The 23,439-nt window shown below is 35.7% G+C and overlaps 3 protein-coding genes and 1 long non-coding RNA gene across 4 annotated transcripts in view; 1 reads left to right on the forward strand and 3 right to left on the reverse strand.

The window, feature by feature from the left end:
* Positions 1–23,439, reverse strand: part of LOC144428340 (uncharacterized) — a 283,628-nt gene that overhangs the window by 143,605 nt on the left and 116,584 nt on the right. The window lies entirely within an intron of this gene.
* On the forward strand, positions 1,836–5,096 carry LOC120331639 (uncharacterized). The gene is made up of 4 exons (XM_078117235.1): positions 1,836–2,081; positions 2,353–2,514; positions 2,980–3,206; positions 3,518–5,096. The coding sequence occupies exons 1-4, from the start codon at positions 1,868–1,870 to the stop codon at positions 3,722–3,724; spliced, it is 810 nt and encodes a 269-aa protein (XP_077973361.1). The 5' UTR covers positions 1,836–1,867; the 3' UTR covers positions 3,725–5,096.
* On the reverse strand, positions 11,764–18,905 carry LOC144428144 (phosphatidylinositol-3-phosphatase SAC1-like). Its single transcript, XM_078116903.1, has 10 exons — positions 18,603–18,905; positions 18,122–18,289; positions 17,796–17,956; positions 17,088–17,258; positions 16,421–16,567; positions 15,944–16,040; positions 15,497–15,703; positions 14,464–14,631; positions 13,992–14,186; positions 11,764–13,135 (listed from the first exon to the last, which is right to left on the reverse strand). Exons 1-10 carry the CDS (start codon positions 18,768–18,770, stop codon positions 12,848–12,850), a joined length of 1,770 nt encoding a protein of 589 aa, XP_077973029.1. The 5' UTR covers positions 18,771–18,905; the 3' UTR covers positions 11,764–12,847.
* On the reverse strand, positions 18,843–21,197 carry LOC144428145 (putative arginine--tRNA ligase, mitochondrial). The gene has a single exon (XM_078116904.1). The coding sequence runs from the start codon at positions 21,010–21,012 to the stop codon at positions 19,357–19,359; it is 1,656 nt and encodes a 551-aa protein (XP_077973030.1). The 5' UTR covers positions 21,013–21,197; the 3' UTR covers positions 18,843–19,356.

Below are 23,439 nucleotides of genomic sequence, written 5' to 3' on the forward strand. Positions count from 1 at the left end.
AAATAAATCATAACCGTTAACCATATGAAATCGGTTAACCGGTTAACCATTCCCAGCCCTAGTAACAACCTATGATGATTTAAGAATGCATGTTAGTAGGGATTTCAGGATAGAAGTTACATGAATATGATTAAGTACTGCTTGTACCGAGCTTTATAGGGTAGATCAGGGTGGTCCGAACCGCGGCCCTAGCACACATTCCTTGCGCCCGTAGAACAATTTTAGCGTGTACTAAACCATTGGTAGATAAGTGTATTTATTGGCAGAATATTTTTGAGTTATTTCCAAACTATTCCAACTGTGTTTGGCCTCTTTCCTAATCCCGATGTCGGGATTGATATTTGATAAAATCACGGAATTTCAATGTTGTATCTATAAACGTCAAGACTCTACCAGGATGGAAATGACTTCCCGGGGTCGGTACGAGGAGAATAAATTGTCTTGTGCAGACATGATCAAGCTGATGAGTCCGTAAATTTTGTTGTTTTGCATGTCTCTTCGTACATGTAGCCCATTTGGTAGACGCTGAACCAAAATTTAACAATTTTTATTGAATTTTATTCCATTGGGAATTCCGCGGGGTGGGATGGGATGAACCAGGGATGGTAGAAAAAAAAATGGGTCCCATGGACAAGCCTGCTTATCAAGCTATAATAAATGTGTCATAAGTTTGTCTCACCCCTGAAGTATTGATAAGTTTCATTATCCAAGGAAAGTATTTCTATCTTGGAAGTTTGTTTATTCTTTAGTTCGTTAATATTATTCACAAATGATGCTGTAATTCTTCCAGAAAAAAAAACATATTTATATATATTAAATAGAATCAGATTCAAATCGAAACGTTCTGATTCAAAAATGAAATTTTGAAACTTAAGCTCCTACGTCTGTGCTTTTCACGCCCTTAGTACGTCAATGGGTTTATATAACCGTGAGGGATTTAATCTTCAAAACCTCTTTCTCTTCAGTTTAGCGATATCGACCGAACTCAAGAAACCAGTTTTTTAGGTTAATAATGGAATTTCAATGCAGGAACACTTGCGTCGAATGCCTCAGGCTGCGACGTGTCGTCAAGATGTGAATGAAAACACACTTTATTGCACAATTTTTACTTCAAGTCCACCAACTGAACACGAATGAAACTAGTAATAATCGATGTGAATATGTATTGTATACCAACAGAATACACAAAATGCCCGCTGGTTATTTTTTTGTCTGATCAGTCCGATGAACGTTTGACATATAGGAACTGACTTGACTCGCTGTTTAATAACTATTGACGACACACCTCAATGGTTTAAATTACGTCTAATGAATAATAATGAATATCAAATATGTATGCTGAAGTTGATCTGCTATCATAAAAACAGGCAAAAAGCGACGGCAGGATTCTGCTATTTTGCTCTGTCAAAACGTAGTTGTTAGAAGAATTCGTTTTAATTAACTCAAAACATCTCTCAGTTATTTTTTCCCGATTTAATGTGTAAAAAATGAGCATTATAAATATTCTGGCTAGCCCGTTTAGAAGGTTACCCATCCATTCCAGTAAATCCATAACGATGATTACTGTGATCGTGTGTGCTTGTAAGTTTGCTGAAAAAGTGTATATATTACTTCATGATACCATAGTTTATAATATGGTACTTTCCGTTTCTGCCTTAGGCAAGATATTGGCTCAAATTATATATTGTTTAATGCCACATTTGGCTATATGTAGTTCAATTCGAATTTCTCACTTTCGGGTGTTTTTTTTTTTTTAACATCTTCCCTAGAAAAAAATCACATCGTAACAGTTATATATATAGATATTTTCTGTAAAGAAGTAGGCTATATTTTGTAATTGTCGAAACAGTTGTACCACCTCGCTCGAATGATGACTACGAGTTTTTATTCTATATCATTTTACATTCTTGGATTTCTATTTATTGGCAACCCAACATGTGCAAAACAGAAAATATGCATGGAAGTGGATAGTGTCGAATCTCTACATAGCGGTACCGGTCTCAATTCTACAACAAATTACAATCTACCAGTACCGAACAAGGACGAATTGATGTTGATAATAGACGAAAAGATAACAAAAGGTAAATTTTTGCACAATACAAAACATTTCTTTCTGGATTATGGCCCACGAGCGCATAGCTTTTTCTATTAAGCAGTGGTCGAATGCTCAGCATTTGACCCCTCAATTCTCATAATGGCCTGAAATCACACGGAACTTAAACAGCTTCTTAGTCCTTTCTTTTATTTGCGTTCGTATATTTTGATAATTGTCATCACTGTTCTTCAATAGAGCATGTTTCGCAACATTCATTTACTAGTGCATTATATTATGTTGCGTTGTTTTAAACTCAGCCATTGGGAAGTTACGGACCGAGATTGTGACCGAGATCATTAACGTGGAATCAAGATTATTTGCCAACCAACTTAAAACTGCTGCAAACATAACAGCTATATTTGCAGAAGAGATGATGGATTTGAAAGCGGAAATTATGCCTTTCATGAAATTTGGAAAAAGTATGTGATAATTTTTTCTAGTGACAGTGTACCGATCTACACCGTTAATGTGGCGTCAAAATACTTGTACAGTCAATTGTGATTATGGTGTGGATTGCGGTTAAACGCAGTCGGATGGAAGTCAAAGTTTACATGTTGCCTTTTGGCGACTCAGAATATAATATCATATAAAAATGTTGCTGTCGCAACATATTTAAATCATTAATGGGGCTTTTAACTGATACTTAGCAGTATGTGTACATTTGCTGGTGATTGTCACGATTTTACTGTACAGTTGAAGCAATCAATTTTACCATCTGTTCTACTCTGCAATAAGCAGATAGTGAGAAAGTTGATTTAAATATTTGTTCTTTTAGAGAAATATATAGAATGTCAGAAATCATCATCACGATTACACAAAATCTGCATTTTAAAATACCGTTTTGAAATTCCACTCGAGATGTTTCATATTCTTATGTACGTCAGGTTACTGTCATGTTATCCATGGCGACGGATGTTATTGGTTGGAATTGCACACAAAATCTGATTTGAAGCTTACCGATGCCAAAACAATTTGTCGAGGAAGGGGCGGATTTCTTGCAAATGTATACAATCAAGAACATTACAATAAGATGTTGGTAAAAATTCGTTCAGAAATGCCATTAAATTCTGACAATGTTTACGTTTGGATTGGAATGAGATTTAACCCACTTGTAAGATGTTTTTTTTTTGGTGATTTTAGGATAGAATAATGCTTATCGAGGCTTTTAAGTGATGGCCTTAGTGAAAACTACTCGATTATTGGGCATGGTGCTTCGCCGCTCCGCATATGTTGACACAAAGAATGTAGTTTTAAATGACGACTGGAGAACATAATTTATTTTCTTTATCCTAAATTACTATCCAACCTTCGCGTACGGACTTATTTTCCTCAATCTTCATGCATGTTTGAGCTGTAGTTTTGCTTAAGGATAAAAAGATATAGAAAAAAATTATGTAGGTATGCTTTGTTTTCTTTTTTCAGACCGGGGACGTCCTATATCGCAATGGTGACATTGCAACATATGCTAACTGGATAGCTGGAGAGTATCCAAAACTTGGAACTGATTTTGCTAGGCGTGTGGATATTGACATAAAAGTATTTAAGGACCCAAACACGCCAGGAGGCGGAATGGGAAATTACGATAGCTCGGTTGGTGGAGTATCACATGGCGTATTTTGTCAGATTTAACATATCTCTTTCCCATGGCCATCTGATCTTTAATGTTGAAGCCATAATGTGTTGCACCTTTCAAAAACGGAGAGACTAAAAGTAATACATCATTTCACGAAGACAAATTTTTGATTCTTTGACAGTTCTTGTAGCGATAGGCAAGTTAGATACTTATGAAGAATGCATGTTAATCAATATTGTGTTAAAACTTTGTTGAAAATAAAATAAAACAATATGTTTAATTACTGGCGTAATTTCACTAAAGTATTGTAAGTAACTCTCTCAGATAACCCGTATAGCTCTAAGCAAGTGCTTTACTCGCCTTCTTAGATATCACAGAAAATGATCCACATTTCGCATATGCGAATATACCAGTATCGATTCGGCACTTTTTTCTGGAATGAAGTTACTATAGGAGTTAATACACCCATATTCAGCGATATGATAAACTTTTTTTTGAGGATTTATATATTTCATGGATCTATTTTGAATTCTTTTGCCTTTTCACGAGTCCCTGTATATACTCTAAGTCAGGGTCGGCCAACCTTTTTGGCCGACGGGCCACATTTAGTTTACTAATAATTGCGCGGGCCACTTAACATGGTAACTATGTTATAGATTTGCTACACTGACTAAAAGTTAATGAAAAAACAAACAAAACCTTCGCACCAAACTTTCTCAATAATAAGAACAATAAAAAAAAAAGATACAGTAAAGTCAATAAAGTTTTCTCTACACGTTGATATTTTAGTGTGAAGTTTGGCACTGTTTTCCGCTAACAAGTTTGTTAATATTCGCTGGGATGGACGATGTAGCAATGCGAAGCGAATTTTCCATATGACTGTCAGAAATTAGTGATCTCAGAGGGAATTTGACATGGTTCATCTGTGAAAAAACTTGCTCGCACAAGTAAGTGCTGCCAAATAATGAAGTCATGAAAACTGCCATTCTGTGAATCCTCAGATATTTTTCTTTTGAGATGCATTTTCAGTAAAATTCTATTAATGGCAAGTCCTTAAACCTCTCCTTCAAATCAGTTGAACATTGAAAATCAAATCACTTCATCTGTAGGTTTTCAGGTAACTCATATATTTTCACAGAAAATGGCAGGAAAACAGCTTGAAATACACGACAGACTTTTTAAAGTCAGCGAATCTAAGTTCGAAATCTTCCCTTAATTCTGTTATCAGTTTTGCGTATTTCTGGCTGTTTTGAACTTGAAGACTATGAAGAGTAGGGAAATGGACAAAGTTGTTGTTGTTTATTTGCATTTCCCATATAGTTAATTTCACAACAAAGGCCTTGACATGATCAAATACGGAATGTATCAGTTGGCCTCTTTTTTGCAGGCATGAATTTAATTCGTTTAGATGGGTAGTTATATCCACCATAAATGCAAAATCTTCTATTTATTCCTTGTTATTGAATTCAACAATACTAGTACCCTTGCTTTCCATAAAAGTTTGTATTGCATCCTTGAGTTCAATCACCCGTTTCAGCACTTTGCCGCGTCTTAACCATCGGACCTCGGTGTAGTATGTAATGTCATCGAAGTCTGCATCCATGCTGTGCAGTAGTTCTTGAAACTCTCTGTGACGCAGCCCTTTGGAACGAATGAAGTTGACCGTTTTAGTGACAACTGACATGACATTTGGCATTTTCAGTGACTTGGCACAAAGATTCTCTTGGTGTATTATGCAATGGAACTGCATAGTAGTGTCATTTCCGACTTTACTTGCTTCAATTTGGAGTAAGTTTACTAGACTCTGTTGTCTCCCAACCATTGATGGGGCGCCATCAGTGGTGATTCCCGAAAGTTTTGCCAAAGACAAGCTAAGACGCTTGATCATTTTCATCACAGCTCCCAACAAATCAATGCCTCTAGTCGTGCCTTTAATTGGGACAATGGCTGCGAGTTCTTCGGTGATTTCAAAATCATCATTAACTCCCCGCACGAAGATCGCCAGCTGAGCAGTAGACTTGATGTCAGTGCTTTCGTCGAGCGCCAACGAATACGATGAAAACGTTCCCGCTTTTGCAATTAAAGTTTCCTCTATAGAGTTTCCAAGCTCTTCAACACGACGAGTTATGGTCTGCCTTGACAGGCTTATTTTTTTTAAACTCCTCTTTCATTTCCGGACTTAAAACATTGATAACCCGAACAATGCATTCCTTAACGAATTCTCCATCTGAGAATGGCCTCGATTGTTTTGTGATTATTTCTGCCACCAAGTAGCTCGCTTTCACAACTGACTCCTGATGCATAAAAAGTTTCGAGAAGACATTTTGTTGTCCTCGAAGAACTTTTGTTAATTTTTTTACTTTATCTTGTCTCACCTCATTTTGGTATTTATCATAATCTGATGAATGTTTACTGGCGTAATGTCTGCTTATGTTGTATTCTTTGCATTCTGATACAGGTTGATTACATATGAGGCAAATCGGCTTATTGTCGACATAAATAAAAAAGTATTGATATGTCCACCTCTGTTGGAATAGTCTGTTGGCGTTGCCTGCTTTTCGCTCCCTAGTTGACATATTCTATGAACTGTATCACTCTGTCAATGCAGAAGGCGGAACTCCATCTTTACCGGACGGCAAAGTTAGCCGTTCACCTTTACTCGGTATCCTGAATTGCTTGCTAATTGAATGTTCCATGACTGTTACTTATACGTTCTTCAGGCGCCAAAGCAATCCAAAGTTGTCAACTCATCAATATTTTGCCTCATCGCCGTAACATCAAGGATTTCAGCATTGGCAATTATTGCTTATGCCCCCGGCATGTTTGATCAAGTAATATTTGGTTAGTGCTACATTTGAATGAGAGACCACGTGATAAAATAGAAGAAGATTCTCTCTCAGGGTGGAGATCAAAAACTTCACTTAACTTAAACTTGGATTAAGACTAATCTCGGGTTAGTTAAACTCGGTTTAACTTCGATAGTTAACCGGAGATCAAAAACCTAGTTTAGCGGTTACTTAACTAATCCTGGTTTAAGTCCGACGCCACGAGGCATTTCATCGAAACATCGTGGCATGTTGCTCTTTGACCCCGTATTCCCATGGCGATGACAACGCGAACCCAATTTTGTTGTAATTTGCTGTCTTTGCAAAGTCGGTTTTTGATGTATTTCGTTGATTTTGCCGAAGCAAAACAAGCTGGGCGGTAGAACTACGAAGAGCTGACGCGCATTACACGAAATATCTATATAATAACAATTTATCATAAATAGAATTCCTCCCACTACTGGTACAGTCTACAACTACGTCTAAGTAAACCAGGGGCACACAACTTACGTCCGCATACGGCCGTCGAATATGAAATCGGTGGCCGTTTGGTGTGTGTTTTAGCTGCAAAATGAGCACAAGGCGAGAATACCTATGATGCCATCAGGAAATAAATTACCTAAGCTTTGAATAATCACTTCGGCGAGGTTGACATACTTGCCTATGCTTATAATCTTTGTCACACCACTTGGGTAGATCGCGATGTTATAGAAAGATATTGTTTAAATAAAATAATTTATGTTTGAGGGAGTCACATTCGTGTTACGTAAAATCAAAACAGCACTGTCTTATAATCGATAAAGATAATCGCTATCATAAACATTGAACGCTGTATAATTGCACTATGTCTTCCAAGTGGGTGCGGTTTTCCTGATTGAATAAAAAAACGATTCTTATCGACGTCAGGCAAACTCTCAAGAATTTACGCATGGATCTTGCCGAAAAGCCAGAGGCGTCAATGTCGAGCGGTCGGCATCTGTTTACGTATGTCTATTTTATATCGTTTTAGTTTATTACTTATTACGCAAAAACCGCACAAAGAGCGCCCGGTTTTCAGCAATTATTTCGCAGGCCATTTTGTAAATCTAGAAAACTAACTAAGTATTGAGATTTTGTATGAAAAGAATATAAGAAAGACATGCGGCATAAAAAAAGACCAATTTGTAATATTAATCAGTGTTGGGTATTAGTCTGTGAACCCCAGCCGAGTTCGGGGTCATTGGAGTCTCGAATCGAGTTTCACTGGCGCTTAGTTGACGACGAGTCCAAGTCGTTCCAATTAGACTACTCGAGGTGCTTCGAATCTCTGTTAAATGGTGACAAGGGACCGCACAACACCGATAGTAACACCGCTTTGACGGCGCGGCAATGTAATAAATGCACATAGAGACTGCGGTATAGGCCTCCTGCCGCCTACTTGGAATGGCGGAATCGAGTCCGGATTCGATTACAAGATCGATCCTTCGCGGAATCGACTAGAATCGATTCCGTTGCATTGGAATCGATTCTCGAGGGTAAAACTTGGATTGCAAACAATGTGTAACGTTTTGTGGCAATTCCTTCACATGTATGTATAAACTGCTTTACCGCTATGTTGAGTTGCTACGACGCCGCAAACTTCACTATAGATATATATTTGCCTACACTTGTAAGGATGCCAAGTATGACTACTTACAAGTATTCGATTCTTATCCGATCCCTAAATTTTCGATTCCGATTCTCGATTGCAAATCTCGATTCCTCGACATATCTTACCGAATAAACATATAGTATACCCACCTAAGCAATACCATATGAAATCAAACAAGAGCACGATTTTCAAATTCGGGACGGTCAAGAAGGCCGAAACTAATTAGTATGGGTATCCAATCTGTCGCAGGAGACAAAATCGCACAAAAAAATCCTTCAGAACCCACAGAGATTTTCAAAATAAATAAACGTTAAAGCCTTCCAGCGAAATATATATATATATATCATATACGTAGCAAATCAACATATCAGTGAAGCAGTTTATACATACCGGTATATGTTACAAAACGTTACAGATTGTTTGCAATCAAAGTTTTGAAACTCGAGAATCGATTCCAGTGCATCGGAATCGATTCTAGTCGATTCCGCGAAGAATCGATTCTGTAATCGTATCCGGACTCGAGTCCGCCATCCCTACTTGTAAGTAGTCATACTCGGCATCCTTACCGCCTACACGAGCAGCGTTTCTTTGACCTATAGGTTAAGATCACGAGCTGTGACTACTTGCCCACTCAGATCCTTTCTGTATTATTCTTTCTAGCTGTTATTAAAAACTTTCGACTTTAACTTAGCACGAGAAAGGTCGCCGAACCGCTACAAATAATTTTTATTGATTTTGAAGAGAAATTACACAAAATTTCGAAAAGAAAAACGAATCAACTAGAGCCAACAGAAAGTTTTGAAAATAAAAGTAATGACTTTCTAGCACAATCTTTCACCACTGAAAATTTCAACGCAATTGGTCCAGTAGTTAGTTTTTTCATGACAACAAGAAGAAAATACCAACAAGAACAACATAATAACACAAGAGAGCAATGCTTAAATATATGGAGACGTGGACCAAAACGAAATATTTTACCGACATTTTCCTTAAAAATCATATCCTGGACGAAGCTTAACCTGTGAATCATCGTATCTTACTATTACCGATACTTGGGACTGTCCTAGCTTTACCAGACCCCGTGACAATGATGATTCATGCGTCTTGTGCATGAAATACCAGATGTCGCAGGATTCATAGAAAATTCAGGAATAAATGAAAGTAATAGCTTTCTAGCGAAAAATACAATCTCCCAAGACTGAATTTCAAAGCAATTGGTCCAACAGGCCTATTAGGCCTGATTACATGTCCATCAAAAGCAGTCCAGAGAACCGGTTCGGTCAAAGTGGTCTCGGAGACTCGGAGACGGAGAAAACATTATTTGCAATTAATTTAGATCAACTTTTACTTTTAGGATACCCGGTTTCCGAAAATACGAAGTTATAACGCAAAACAATGCGTTTTGTTACATTTATTTTACGCTCCCAATAAAATACACATATCTGGGATTTCGAGTCGCTGATGAATCCGTTCCTATCGCCCAAGCGTGACACACGCCTGGTCTAGTGTCGGGCGGTATTTTAGTCGACGATAAATTAAATTGCCACACGTGGTGTTCCCACCGGTTCTATAGAACCGTTTCACGGAATGTTTTGAGATCAGCAAACCGGTTAGCATTACTGGTTATTGTCAATGACTTTTTGTAACAGAACCGGCTGAAAAAATATGACTTTTGTGATGGAACCGGCTGACAAAAAATTTGAATCCCACCACTGGTTACATGTAATGCCTGAACTATATCGCCACTGACATCTCCACCTAATTCAGTTTGGAAATGGATTTATTCACCGCGAACAAACCCGAGATAAGGTGTATTTGATGAAGTCGATGAGTAATAAATTGCCAACATTTCTCGACAGCGAGATAGCGTTTGGATTTACATATACTTCAGCAAACAATCACACATCCGCTCATTCATACTCATGGCCAAACGTTAAGCAGATTGTTCGCAGTGTCAGCATTAATTTTCCAGAAATCACTTCCGCATATATACCGTACGTGGTGTAACTCTAGAACAGTGCTTGTCAACCTTTTTTAGAATGGTACACCCTTTTCACCTTTTCTCAAAATCTGGTACACCCCGCCCATCCTACATTTTTGATACATGATAAACTCAATGTTCACAGAGAACCCAATTTGTTTATGTCTACGCAATAGTTCATTATTTAGTTAATGTGAACGTTTCTCTTGGATTCCACCAACCAGTTGTGCAGAGCAAGGTAATCACCTTGTTCCCAGTGCTGATCTCATTAGTATCCGACACCCTTGATAGAAATTCTTTTTATTATTGTTCAATTTCAATGATTGTAAAAAGCCCTTGTTCAAAGATATATGTTGTTGACATTCGTACAGGAATAGTGATAGATATTTGTGCAAGCGATTGCGCTACTCGGGATCTTCTAGTAGTGCTGTCCAAAATTCGTTTTATTAAGTTTTTATTTTCGTTTTAAGTTTCGTTTTATTAAGTTTTGAACTCTGCCTTTCGTACCGAATCTGATCGCAATTCAAACAGTTCACATCAAGATGCTCATGTAGCCTACCATTTACCTCATCTTGGTTTCCATTTTTAGGTTTCCGTTATCCCATTCACAAGTCTTAATGAGACAGTACAGACCAGTGTTTCCCAAACTTTTAGTATCGTTAACCCCAAAGCGAATTACCAAAAAACTCCATTACTCCCTTCATAAAAATACAGTAGTCATATCGTTACTCTTTTTCTTTGACTAAACATGGCGATATTACTCACATCTATGGCATCCTCTGATCCGACTTTAATTAAGATGCTGAACTTGCGCTAGCCTATCATTTTAGCCTACAATCTATACGGCGAGGTCATGTTATTATATCCCTACGAACCAAATGACTAGTCGCAGATTGGTCGATAGTACAGATCTTATAAAAGAAATAGTGAACGTCTGGATCATCCCTAAAAATTGACAATTTACCCCAGTTTGGGAACCACTGGTCCAGACATTCAAAATCGGAAAAATATCAATTTGCTACAATATTCTGCCATAACTTCAACTTGGTTTCAGAAGCCTGAATCTTGCTACTAGCTTCAAAAATATCAAATACTTTCCCTTGCATCAAAAAATTTAGCTGATTTATGATGTCAAATATTGTTGTCAGAAAAATATTACATATAATCGCCTCTTTTAGCGTATTTAATTAGAATATCGTATGTTAGTTGTACCCTACAACATTCGGTACGGTACACCCCTGGTACACCCTATCGATATGGTACACCCTTCAAACTTTTTGGTACACCCTGGGGTGTACTATACACCCGGTTGACGAGCACTGCTCTAGAGCGTGGAAACAGCGTAATAAAATCAGTTCATAGTTATAAAGTTAAACATAAAACAAAATTCGAAAGCCGCATTACATCAACAAAAAGCTTGGCTCTTGTATCATTTCAACAGTCGGCAACTGAAAAATTTTAACAATCGAAGCTGGTCCGACTCAAGAGAAGAACGTACGAGTGTTAGAAGTATTCGGAGCAATACATGGAACATTTCTTCTTAACGGTATTCCAAAAACTGAGATTTTATGCTGCTTTGAAGAAATTGTGACTCTGAAAGAATTGAAGTTTCCCAGTTTCAACAAGCTTTCCAGACTTCAAACAAATGCAAATCACAAGTTATATTTGAATGAGTTGCATTTATTTGCAGCAAATTTCTTTTTAAGATTTCAGAACAACAATCACTCAAAAATAACAAAAGGAGACAAGACGATAATCTGAACATTGTTTATAATATACTAATCATGATTTCTAAATAAATGATTTGGCAACAACAAAGCAGAATCCACTCATCTCACGAACTACATTACAAGCCATGGCACTGATTCTGTATATCATTGAAAATATATTGATTTAATAAAACTATAATAAATATTCCCAAATAGACTGAATTATAGAAGAACATTTTAATCAATCAAGCTCACAGTTGGATGTAGAATTTGGATTCATTGAAATCAAATCAGCTCATGAATTGAAGGCGATTATTAGGTAGGTTATTTATCCAGGGGAAGAGGAAAGCCGATAAGACGGCTTGATCATATGGCGAACCACGGCCTCACGTCCTGCTACCAGTCCATGTGAGGTATGGAATTGGTTAACCATTTATTTGTTTTCGAAAGCATGGACTCTTTACCTTTTTTGACATATATACATGAAGCTCTCTAACTCTAATATATATATACCAAAAGCCTGTGAACAATTGTCAAAACAATTCATTATTTCTGATGGTGAACTCAAAATTGTGCAAAAAGACAATATCAAATGTGATAAGTATGTAATTGGAATCTAGCAGCAGAGGAATGCACATAGAATACATATAGTCTTATTAAAGTTATTAAAAATATAATGTAAACATGGCCCAGATGAAAAGCAAAAACACAATATATCACATTCACGAGGCATTCAAATGATATGGATGCCTACCCTACAAAGAATACCTTTGATATAGGCTCAAGCTTAATTTAAAGTTAATTTGATCCAAAATCATTGCAGCAAAAATTAATGAAAATCAATATTTGTTAAATGAGATTTTATTTTAACAGGTATAATAAAATAATTGGTTTATGTCTTATGTGCAGCCTTTTCGATACCTAAGTAATGAATTTATGTCAAATTAAATAGCAAGAATGAAGAAGGTAGAACATCTATCAATTAAAAATTGAAATTCGTCTATGACAATAACACCAACAGCATGAATGAATATTCATTCTGTTTTCTGTTTTACTTGAAACAATTTAGGTTGGTTCACAAACTCCACCCCATGTCTAACAATGTAAGTTGCTGTTGCCATGGTGATAGCAGCCCAAAATAGGACATATACAAATTGTTCCAAAATTCCAGTAGCTGGAATTAAAAGGGATATCAGTAGCATTGAAAATGCAAAAAACAGAATGAGAGCTCCGATGGTATGTTGCCACTGTCTTTGTTCATAAAATGGAGATGTTTTTTCGTCAGATACTACATAATTCCCCAGCAGCAAATCAATTCCATCCTAAAAATTTCAATAAATATTGGATGACATCCAATGTTCCCTCTAATTTTTTGTAGTATGTGTGCACAGAAATTTTGGTGTGTGCGCACTCTTTTGAAAATGACTAATATTTGTGCAAAAACCTATGGAGAAATTTTGGCGTTCTAACCGGGTAATGGGTGGGCCAACAACAAACTTTCTCAACCTGCCAACGGAGAACATCGTTACATTACATCGAAATACGTCTGTGCGCAGTAAATCTATGCGTGTGCGCAGCCTCTAAAAGCTGTGTGTGGCGCACACTTTAGAGGGAACACTGATGACTTCTATTGCAACCAAAATATACGCTTCTGCGATATTATGCATCAAACATATACAAAATCATCACATGAAACATAAAATGTCAATCAATCAATCATATTTGTATGGCCAACTGATTGAAGTAGCAGTTTGGGATTGAGTATACATCAGCAGCAAGCTAAATGCTTCTTGAAAAAATCTTGGAATACTTTTAACATACAAAAACATTTTGGAATCAAGTTTGTTTGGCTTGTAATATTCTCCCAATACACATGACTGAATAAGATTCTTGCTGGGTTTGAGTTTGCTGTCAGATTAGCACAACTATCACTAATGTCATATAGCAAGGATTCAAGAAGCCTAGCAATATTACTGATGGTACTGATATTGAAATCAGGAAACCTTTGCGGGACTTCATATTCTAATATGTATTTTAAACTAATATGAGATGAGCCAAGAACTCTTCTTTTGTTTACAGATATAGTTGAAGCATGAACAACATAATTTTCTTTAAAACCTATCAATGCAAACAACAAGAATTGAACAACTTCTATATTTTGAAAATAAAGAATCCCACCTGTCTATATCCATCACTGAAGTTATTCTTTATATAACGAATACACGAATTCAATCCATCTTTCAACAAACCAAGTTTGGTTCTTTTACCAGTTCTCGTAAAATCCGTTTTTAAAGCACCAGTACCAGCATATTGTTTTGCACAAGCATCTGCATTATCTGCCCAAACATTCTTAAACATTTTTTCAAAGTCAGTCTGTGATGGAAAAAAACATATATTTGAAAATGTTTGAAATGTCCTAATTTTTGAAATATAAAATTTTAGTATAGGCCAAATACACCCTAAGAGAATGAGGGTGATATGCCTCTTTCTCCAACATATGTCAAACTTTCAAATTCAAATGAGATAAATATCTATGACCTGATGTCGCTTGTTTCATTTCAATTGTTCTTTACTGAATTCTCTGTCACAGGGCTAAACTTGATTGCTTAGAGAAATTTCCAAATAAAAATGAAAATTTGTATATTGTTACCTGATCCTCAACTTTTTCCTCAGCAGTTAATATACCAAGCTGAACCATTTGCCGTTGCAAAGAGCGACGAGCAGTGAGAGATTGAACAACATTTGTTCTGTCCAAGCAATCGATACAATTTGTTCTGAAAACTCCTGATTGCTTCGTGATAACTGAACCATCTCTTTGCTAAATAATAAAATTGGTTATTATAACATTACTGATTCAACACATTTCAGCTTTATATAGAGATACAGGCTCGACGTATGCTGCATCATACTAAGTGCTAGGACTACGTTTGCCACGGCACCTCTGATTACTCTGCGCGAGTTGGCAGGTTAGAATCCCACAGGAGATAATTGGGTGCGAGAGAATTGCTGGACTACTCGCCACTGTAGGGTGGTTTGTGACTGCTAGTCGGTTACGGCTTCCTCCATCGTCAAGTCCATGCATCCAAGAAATCAAAACAAAAAATTGCATACCTAATCCCATACCCGATATGGATTGGTTACCAAACGAGAAGCCGTGGTTCAGCATATGATTAAGCCTCTTATCGACTTTCCTCTCCCGCGGGATGAATATGTTAAATCCTATCCTATAATTCAATTAGTTTCTGACTTATTGCTATGATTCATTCCATCCCTAGTAAACATGAATCGTCTGGATTCGGTGGTATCACAAATTGAAATAAAAAATCGCCAACTTATTACTTAACGGAATCAACTAAAGAATATATAGGATGAACTTTAAACAGAGGAATTAGCTAGGTACGGGCTTCGGCTTGGTTAAAATATCATGAATATTCATGACAAGTTCATGTTCCTAATCCTTATTAAATATACAGTAATGAATTTGATAAAAAAAATTTTTTATTGAAATTGTTTCATCCTGTTAGAACCAAATTCTATGAGTCAGTGATATCACCAAATATTGATAATTGGATGCATCCTAAGTCAGTTCTTTTCAAAGAATTTATCTAAGAATGATGTGCCAAGAAGCAAATGTGTTTAAAGATATCCGATTGAAAAGAGTTAAAATCTCCATTGTCTTTTACCTGCATAAAATAACCAAACTCTTCTTGGTCAAGTGCAACTTTATCCATCAGAATATTCAGTCTATGCCATCTCATCCGGCTACATTCTTTGTGAAAATCAAATGCATGATATATAACCAATTCACTGTGAATTTCTTTGACTGATGCTCTGAAAGCTTGCTCCAACATCAACTCTGAACCCTTGTGGTCAATAAGGTTGATGACAACCTGCCACAGTAAAATTTAAACCCAAGTTTTAGATCATCATATATGAGTTTCACACACAATGTCATCATTGTAATGTCAATATAGTATTTAGAGTTTTTGCCTTTTTATATTATAATCAATTCAAAAAACAGTTGCGATAATTCAATTCTCATTATTTGCCAACTGCATTACCTCTGAATTCATTTTGAACTAAACTTTTGCACAAATGATTGACAAAATCATTTCAAATTAAAACAAAACCTGTTTTCCATATGTGATCAGCTGAGAATCAAGATGTCTTTGCAAAGCTGTCAAATCAATCTTTCTATCTTCAGTAAGCTCAGGCTTTGGTTTATATCTAAAAACAGTTCACAACATTGTTGGTCTGTCGAATAAATTTGAGTTCAATCTTGTTTATAATCAACATTTTCTATCAATAGAAAATGAACAAATTCAGGGAGAATAAATTAAGAGAGCTGTGACAAACCACTGCCTCTCACCCGGATACATGCCATGCCAAGTATGGGAATAGCTAACTAGTTATATCAACTAACATTTGACACAGAGAAGTCCGGCAATAGACGTGCACATATTTGTTGCCCACAGGATTCAAACCTGCAAACCAGGCAAGTCATCATGCTCCTGACGCTTAGCACAGCACGCCAACTGCAGGGTCAAATAACATATGAGTTACCGACTACCGTATATAATAAGATGAGGGATATTTGATATACTTACTTCAAATTCGGCCTCTGTGACCAGTGCAATGGAATGGATCCCCTAGTTTGCACAAATGAGCAAACGTTTCGAGCATAAAACACGATTTGCTCTGTTTCAACAAAATTAGCAACATCCCCTTGAGAATCAATACCACGTACAAAGTACCTGAAAATTTATATAATTTAGCATGTTTCATTTTAACATTTTTAATATTTGTTAATAAGAAACACAACAACATTACAAATTGGTAATATAAAACTGAAAGACATATAAAATATCACCATCTTTTAAGCAAATCAAGTTATTAGCTTCAGACCACAGTAATTTTGTTTTAAATATACATGGTGTATTTCATGTCAAATAAGAATTCAAAGGAATATTGTTATTGTTAATACCTAATTTCTATTAAGCAACACTCCCAGAAAGTAGGGCTGAAGTTGAACGTTCCAGGTTTGCTATGGCAGTCTGATCAACTGATCATTTTCAGTAAATGACCGACCAGAAATGTTACATAGGTGAACAAGAATTGATTATTTGCACTGCAATCAATTACAGGAAGAACGTACAATACAATAACAACGTCATATGAGGTCAATACATCTTCACATCAATACAATATATTTGTAAGAAAATGGCAATACAGATCCACAACTATTATTGAATTCATACAGAATATCAAACATACCTTGTTCCAGCTCTCAGTCCACTTCTTCGTGATATAAGAGCAAAATCAAATGTTCGTCCATTTATAAAACATGAGCTGATTTCAATGAATCCATGAAGGAAAGGAATGACGAATCGAGATAATTCAGGACGATCAAGAAGTTCACGAACAACATAACCATTCCAAACAAACCTGATAACATAAAATTGTTTGCACGAAATCTTAGATATAAACCGAAAATTTCAAGCAATTATTGATTACAGCTTTGATTACAGCTTGATAATTTATAACTAAAAATACACTGAAAAAATAAATTGCAGTCAAAAATTTTCTTAGGAAGATTTCATGTTTGGCTGCTTTCTATTCAGAAGTTCAAAATATATTGGAATGTGGTGTAAACTCAGAAAGATTAGTACCGGTAGTTCAGTATTATTGAGTGTACTTGTATCTTACTGATAAGACAGTTATTAGCATTTCATCAATTGCAAGATGTAGTCATGCACATAATATTCTACTGTATATTTTCGCATCTTTACTTAATTTTCCCAAAATTTCAGATTAAATAAAACATTTTTTTGCCAATTAATAATTAAAACCACTGGTATCATATTACTTTCAGTGTAAGACAAATTACCAACATAACAAATCTTGCGCTGATTATTTGGTTTCTGCGAGACTAACTACTTATCTTTCTCCTATGCTTTCTTTATCACAATAATTAAAACTAACCTCTGATCTGCCCTTGAGTATAATGACTCCTTATGAAAATCTTCATCAGTGTTTGACAACCTTTGCATAGTGTGGGTGATATCAAATGAAGTGCAAAAATAGTACGAAGGTGTTCGTAAAGTGCTTTCCAACATCGAGAGGTATGTCCTGTTGTCATTAGCCTTGACAATAAAAAATGAGGGGTTTACTAACATTAAAAATTCATTACCGAGCAGACAGAAATAAACAATTGACTAACAGAGACCGATAACACTGTCCATTAGGACTATAATTTTTGTATTATTGGTCAGTTTTACTTTTAAAAATACACATGTAACTGTAACTACCTGAGTTTCATTAAGGTGCATTGTTGTTTTCTTATAAGGAAGAACCTCAGTCTCTGTAACTCTCCATACTGTATGTCCAAGCAGATCCCCAACTCGTGCCCGTCCAGTTACAACAATCAGATAAGGTCCAGAGAGAAGGCGAATAATGCCAAAAATTCCAAATATCAACTAAAAATAAAGATTCTGTTGTATTTAATATAAAACTAAACCAATAATTATTCCATTGATATGGCCTTTTTAGATAATAAATTTAACAGTTAGTATTTTTCAAGAATCTAGCATAACACTCATGGATTTCACTGAAAACTATACATTACTCAACAATTTCTAAGTTCCCTGCATTTCAGGTAAAATGAAGTTGAGCATTTTTTCAGTTTTTGACTAAATAAATTAAAATGATATCGAGCACAGCACTGATAATAAATAAATAACAAATCGATTACTCTGGGATTGAAGGACACTGCAAATAGCTCAAATATACCTTCGACTCCACAACAGTAGGAGGAATTTGGTCTGTGTTACTTTTCAATGATATGTCTCCAGTAACTCTATCAATTGCTAGAAGTTCATGATTCCCTTTGTCAACACTTTCAACAAAAAATGTGTCATTTGTTATATGCAAACGCAGATTCTCATGCACCAATGCCATATTTTGTATAAAAATGGCTGTGTTCTAAAATCAACTGTTATAATTGGTTATATTAAAATTCAGCACCAAAACCTAGAAGAATAAATATAGTGTTCATAAGCATATAATGTCAAAATGTATTTCATATTCACAACAACCTGGATGAATTGTTTTTTTCATGGACTTGACTTAATCTTTTAATCATGAAAAAGATTTTGCGTAAATATTTTAAAATTTAAATTCATTCGAATCATCATTTGAAAAATGTTTTTGAGTCATTTTTATGAATAGTTTTCGAGCTATGTCCGAATGAGGCTCACAACATATTTCGAATGTAGTATGTAAAAAAGTCCATTCATTTGAAACAAATAACAGGAAAAGTGGCAGTGGATCACCATATTGTTAAGCATTTCTATGATCTTTCTTCTAACCCGAGGCTAAAAATCCCATATTATTTTATGACAATACCATACTACAGGAATATTTAAATGAAGAAATACCTCAGTTATGTTCATTTTTGTCTAATAACACTTTGAGGTCAAACTTATTCAGTTATTAGGGAATTTTTTATAAATCAATGTTTAATCCCCATGAGATGTCAGTGTAATCACATTTTTTCAAGTGGTTGCATCCCAAGAAGTAGCATACAATTTCTTAAGACTATTTGAGAACAATGAAACATCAGTAATCTTGGTTTACCAATGTCAGGTGGTTGGTATTTTACTGGTAAATGTTCGAGTGCTTTTGCAACATAATGACCTAACTGAAACACATATTTTGTTATAAATGACGGCTCTAAATTTATATATGCCAGCCATGTTACATCTTCAAACTTCCATAAATGATTGAGAAGATTAATGGCAGTTTCTTCATTTAAAAGAGTACTGCAGTCAACTTCAAATGATACCTCGAATCCACAATTTCTCTTTAAGCTCTCGAGTCTACAATGCGTATACTGTAAATTAATACCAGTATGACCCTTGCTCTGAAGAACGTTGGACCATGAAAAGCGATAATCCTTATCACGCTTTGGCTTGAGATCAGTACATATTAGCCCAGATAAGCTAAGAATATGAATCACAGGGTCCAAATCCTCTATATCTGTTTTTCGAGTTGCATGTTCAAGTCTATCTTCCTGTGTCCTCGTAAACGCTTCATTAAGAATGTCTTCAAGAAATACAACATTCCCTTTTCTTGTTTTCATTCCTATAACTCGTCCAAAAGTAATATGTTCCAATGCAGCGTTAGCAGCATTAGCCCACTCCTTACCTAGATGCTCCAGAACAGAAAAAAGTTGTAAAAAATGTAGTTCCTGTGATTTGTCTGTGACATAAATCATTCTATCAAAATTATACTTTTCTTTACGACAAATTGCAGCTGCCACATCTCTAGTAAGATAGAGAGATGTTCCGTTGCTTCGAGATAACGTGGGAAAGCATGCTGGTTCATTATATGATTTCAACCGTTTCCATGAAGTTGCTGACAGATTTACACCTTCAGTTCCATTCTCTAAATCTAGCAGCAATTTATTTCCTCTCATACTATTGAGTAATTCATGAGCTTTCTTATTATACATTGATTCTGATTCAAAATGGTCAAACGTTACACCAATATTTTTGTAGAGATTTTTATATTCCTTCAAGCTCATTTCAGAACAAAATTTCCAAAAATTTAAAGCATCTTCATCTCCATGTTCCATTTTATAAAACAGATTTTGTGCCTTTTCTTTCATTTCACAATTGTCTTTCAAGTCATCATTTGCTTTGACATAGACTTCAAAAAGATGCTTCAAAGGAGAATTTTCAACTTGTGATTTATCACCATACTTCTGAAATCCAGCAGATAAAACAGCAAACTGCATTCCCCAATCCCCCAGGTAATTTATCCTGATAACCTCATTTCCAGCAGCCTCAAATATATTTGAAATGGCATGGCCAATAATTGTGGATCTAAAATGACCAGCATGAAATCGTTTGGCAATATTTGGAGAACTGTATTCAACTATGATTGTTTTAGGATTCAATTGCTTGAAATTTTTTCCGTTAAACCCATATTCACCTTGACTGTCATTTATCTCTAAAAGAGTGTGATGGACATATTCAGCAGTGACAGAAGACAGTCTTCTCACAAATATCAATGCATATTTACAAGTACCGGTATATAATTTATATGAAATTATTCTCATTTTTCTGTAAAAGAAATCACTTAAGCTAACTTTGAAAGGACTAGTTAAGTACCGGTAGTTCAGATAGGAATTACACATTTATCTCAAGGGAGAGAAAAGCTGATAAGACAACTCAACCATATGGCAAACCATCGTACCTCTCGTACGGTTACCATTCCATGTCGGGTATGGGATTGGTTAGGTATTTGTTTTCGGAAGCATGGACTCGATGGTGGAGAAAACCGTAACTAATAGGGCACACTATACAGATCGAGCAACATTGTCTCGTTTCAGAAAAACCCATTTTACCGATGATCAGACACCCCTCCTTTGCGAGACGTCTGGACATTGTTGTCCCTCAATATCGATAATAATACAGTATAATGAAGCTGCACAAAATAGTACAATAAGTGCAATCTAATATTTATTTTCTGTAGGGGGGGGTGGGGCTATTTGAGTAGTTTTTGACATTTGAACCGATGTAAAATCTGAGTGAAATAGATTCTCCGTAAATTATGGTTTCATTGTAACATTCTGACCCTGTACTTCCTTGCATAACAAATTGAGTCTTATTCAATGTATTCAAGTCACTTTAAAATGCAATTTTTTTTTGGAAGTCAGTATACTCAATTTACCTCATTTTTCGAGGATAATTGAGTATACTGACATCTACCAGTTAAATCAAATCTAAGAAAGCCCTAGAACCAAATCAAAGACCTTCATGAGAAACTTGGGTACATATAGTTTATTTTAAAAAATAGTAATTACAAAAACCTTGGAACATAATTATCTGACATCACTTTAAACTTGGTATGATAGATCACGATTATGGTTTCCATAAACTTTTTACCACAAATAGGCTTTTAGTTTAAATACGAGTTCACTATGGACTAGAAATGGGTGGTTTGACTTGGCCAACAACTTCCTTGATAGAGATACTTTTTATGTTCCTATTTTGGATTCAATCTAACACAAAATCTTTGAGCTCTTTCATACACTGGTATCATACAAAGTTCATTTCATATACATTGGTGAGGACAACTTGGCCAAGGAATTCCCTTTCCCCGTATTTCAACCAGCCAGTCAAGGTCTTGATTTCATTAATGTCAGAATATGCTACTTATAGTTAGTCCTCTGTTATAATCAGCTGTACAATGTGAGAATTCTGTTTCATATTCTGTCTCATCGTCAATAAAGCCCAATCTAATTCTGACTCTGTTACTGCTTTTCTGAACTAATATTTATGATCTTTCTCTTTGCTGCTTTTCTTTTTTCTACCAATCATATCCGTTTAAGTCTATCCTATCAGTATAATGGTATATACTTTCAACTGACGTTATATAGTTTTTGCCTGAATTCTTTTTCTGGGGCAGCTGTTTTTTTATTATTACTACATGTTTTCGGAGATGACAATGAGTGTGATTGCGTCAACTAAAGCATTTGTAAATGCACTAAGCTTACTGGTGGAGTAAGACTCTGTGCTTGGCTTGTCCACAGCTTTCTTTTTTACTATTTTTTTTTAGTTACAAGAAAAGAACTGCTTTCTCAAAATCCTACGATTGCCCATTGTGGATTTACACTCATATTCATGAAAAATAGAAGCCTATATTGAAAGATTGACATGATAAAGGCTACAAAAATATGTTAGGGCTCAAAATAGTCACACAGAACCTCATAATCCTGTGTTATAGCAGTGGGAGAGGACATTTATGCATATACCCAATTTACCCCACGGTAAATTTCCGACAGACTCAATTTACCTCGATTTTTTCAAACATCAATGAAACAAAAAGTCAATGAGTTACACAAAAATTATCTACTGGGGCAAAGAGAGTCTTTACTAAGGTACTAAAAGGCATCACAAAAAGTTTAAAATATACTATCAGAAAAGTGTCACGTCAAAGTTTCCAAAACAATTTTTTTCGTGAACAAAAAAAATTTCACATACAAACATCTAAAACAATTTTATCATTAGTAGGCAAGTGAGTTATACGCAATGAAATGGAAGCATAGGATATGAACTATTGTTGCTACAAAGTACAAACCATTCACTCAACATACAAAAAAGTTAGCGAGGTATTTATACCTTGTACTCAATTAACCCCATATGCTCAATATACCCCACCCCCCCCCCCCCCCTACCAATCTTTGTGCATTTGTTTTTGTGACGACAAATAAATGATTGACTAACTATAACGTCATCATTGATTTCCTTGGAGGAAAAATAATCCGATTTACCAAAGGAAAAAAATTTTTCGTGGCATTCGAGAGTTTTTACCAAAAACCATAAAGTATGGTCACGTGATGGCCCCAATTAATTTAGATTATTATTGAGATAAGCATGGCGCGATACGAGGCATCTGACGTGGTGCCAGACGCCCCTCGTTTGTGAGACACATGGAGTGTTTGTTTTATCGAGCCAAGTGGAGGAAAATTCTTGGAATTTGGATTGTGTGTCGTACCGGTAACTTACAGCGGCGAGGAGTCCAGCAGTCCTCTCGCACATACAGACATAATCATTCTCGC

This window comes from Styela clava, chromosome 10 (assembly GCF_964204865.1).
Source record: "Styela clava chromosome 10, kaStyClav1.hap1.2, whole genome shotgun sequence".
NCBI lineage: Eukaryota > Metazoa > Chordata > Ascidiacea > Stolidobranchia > Styelidae > Styela > Styela clava.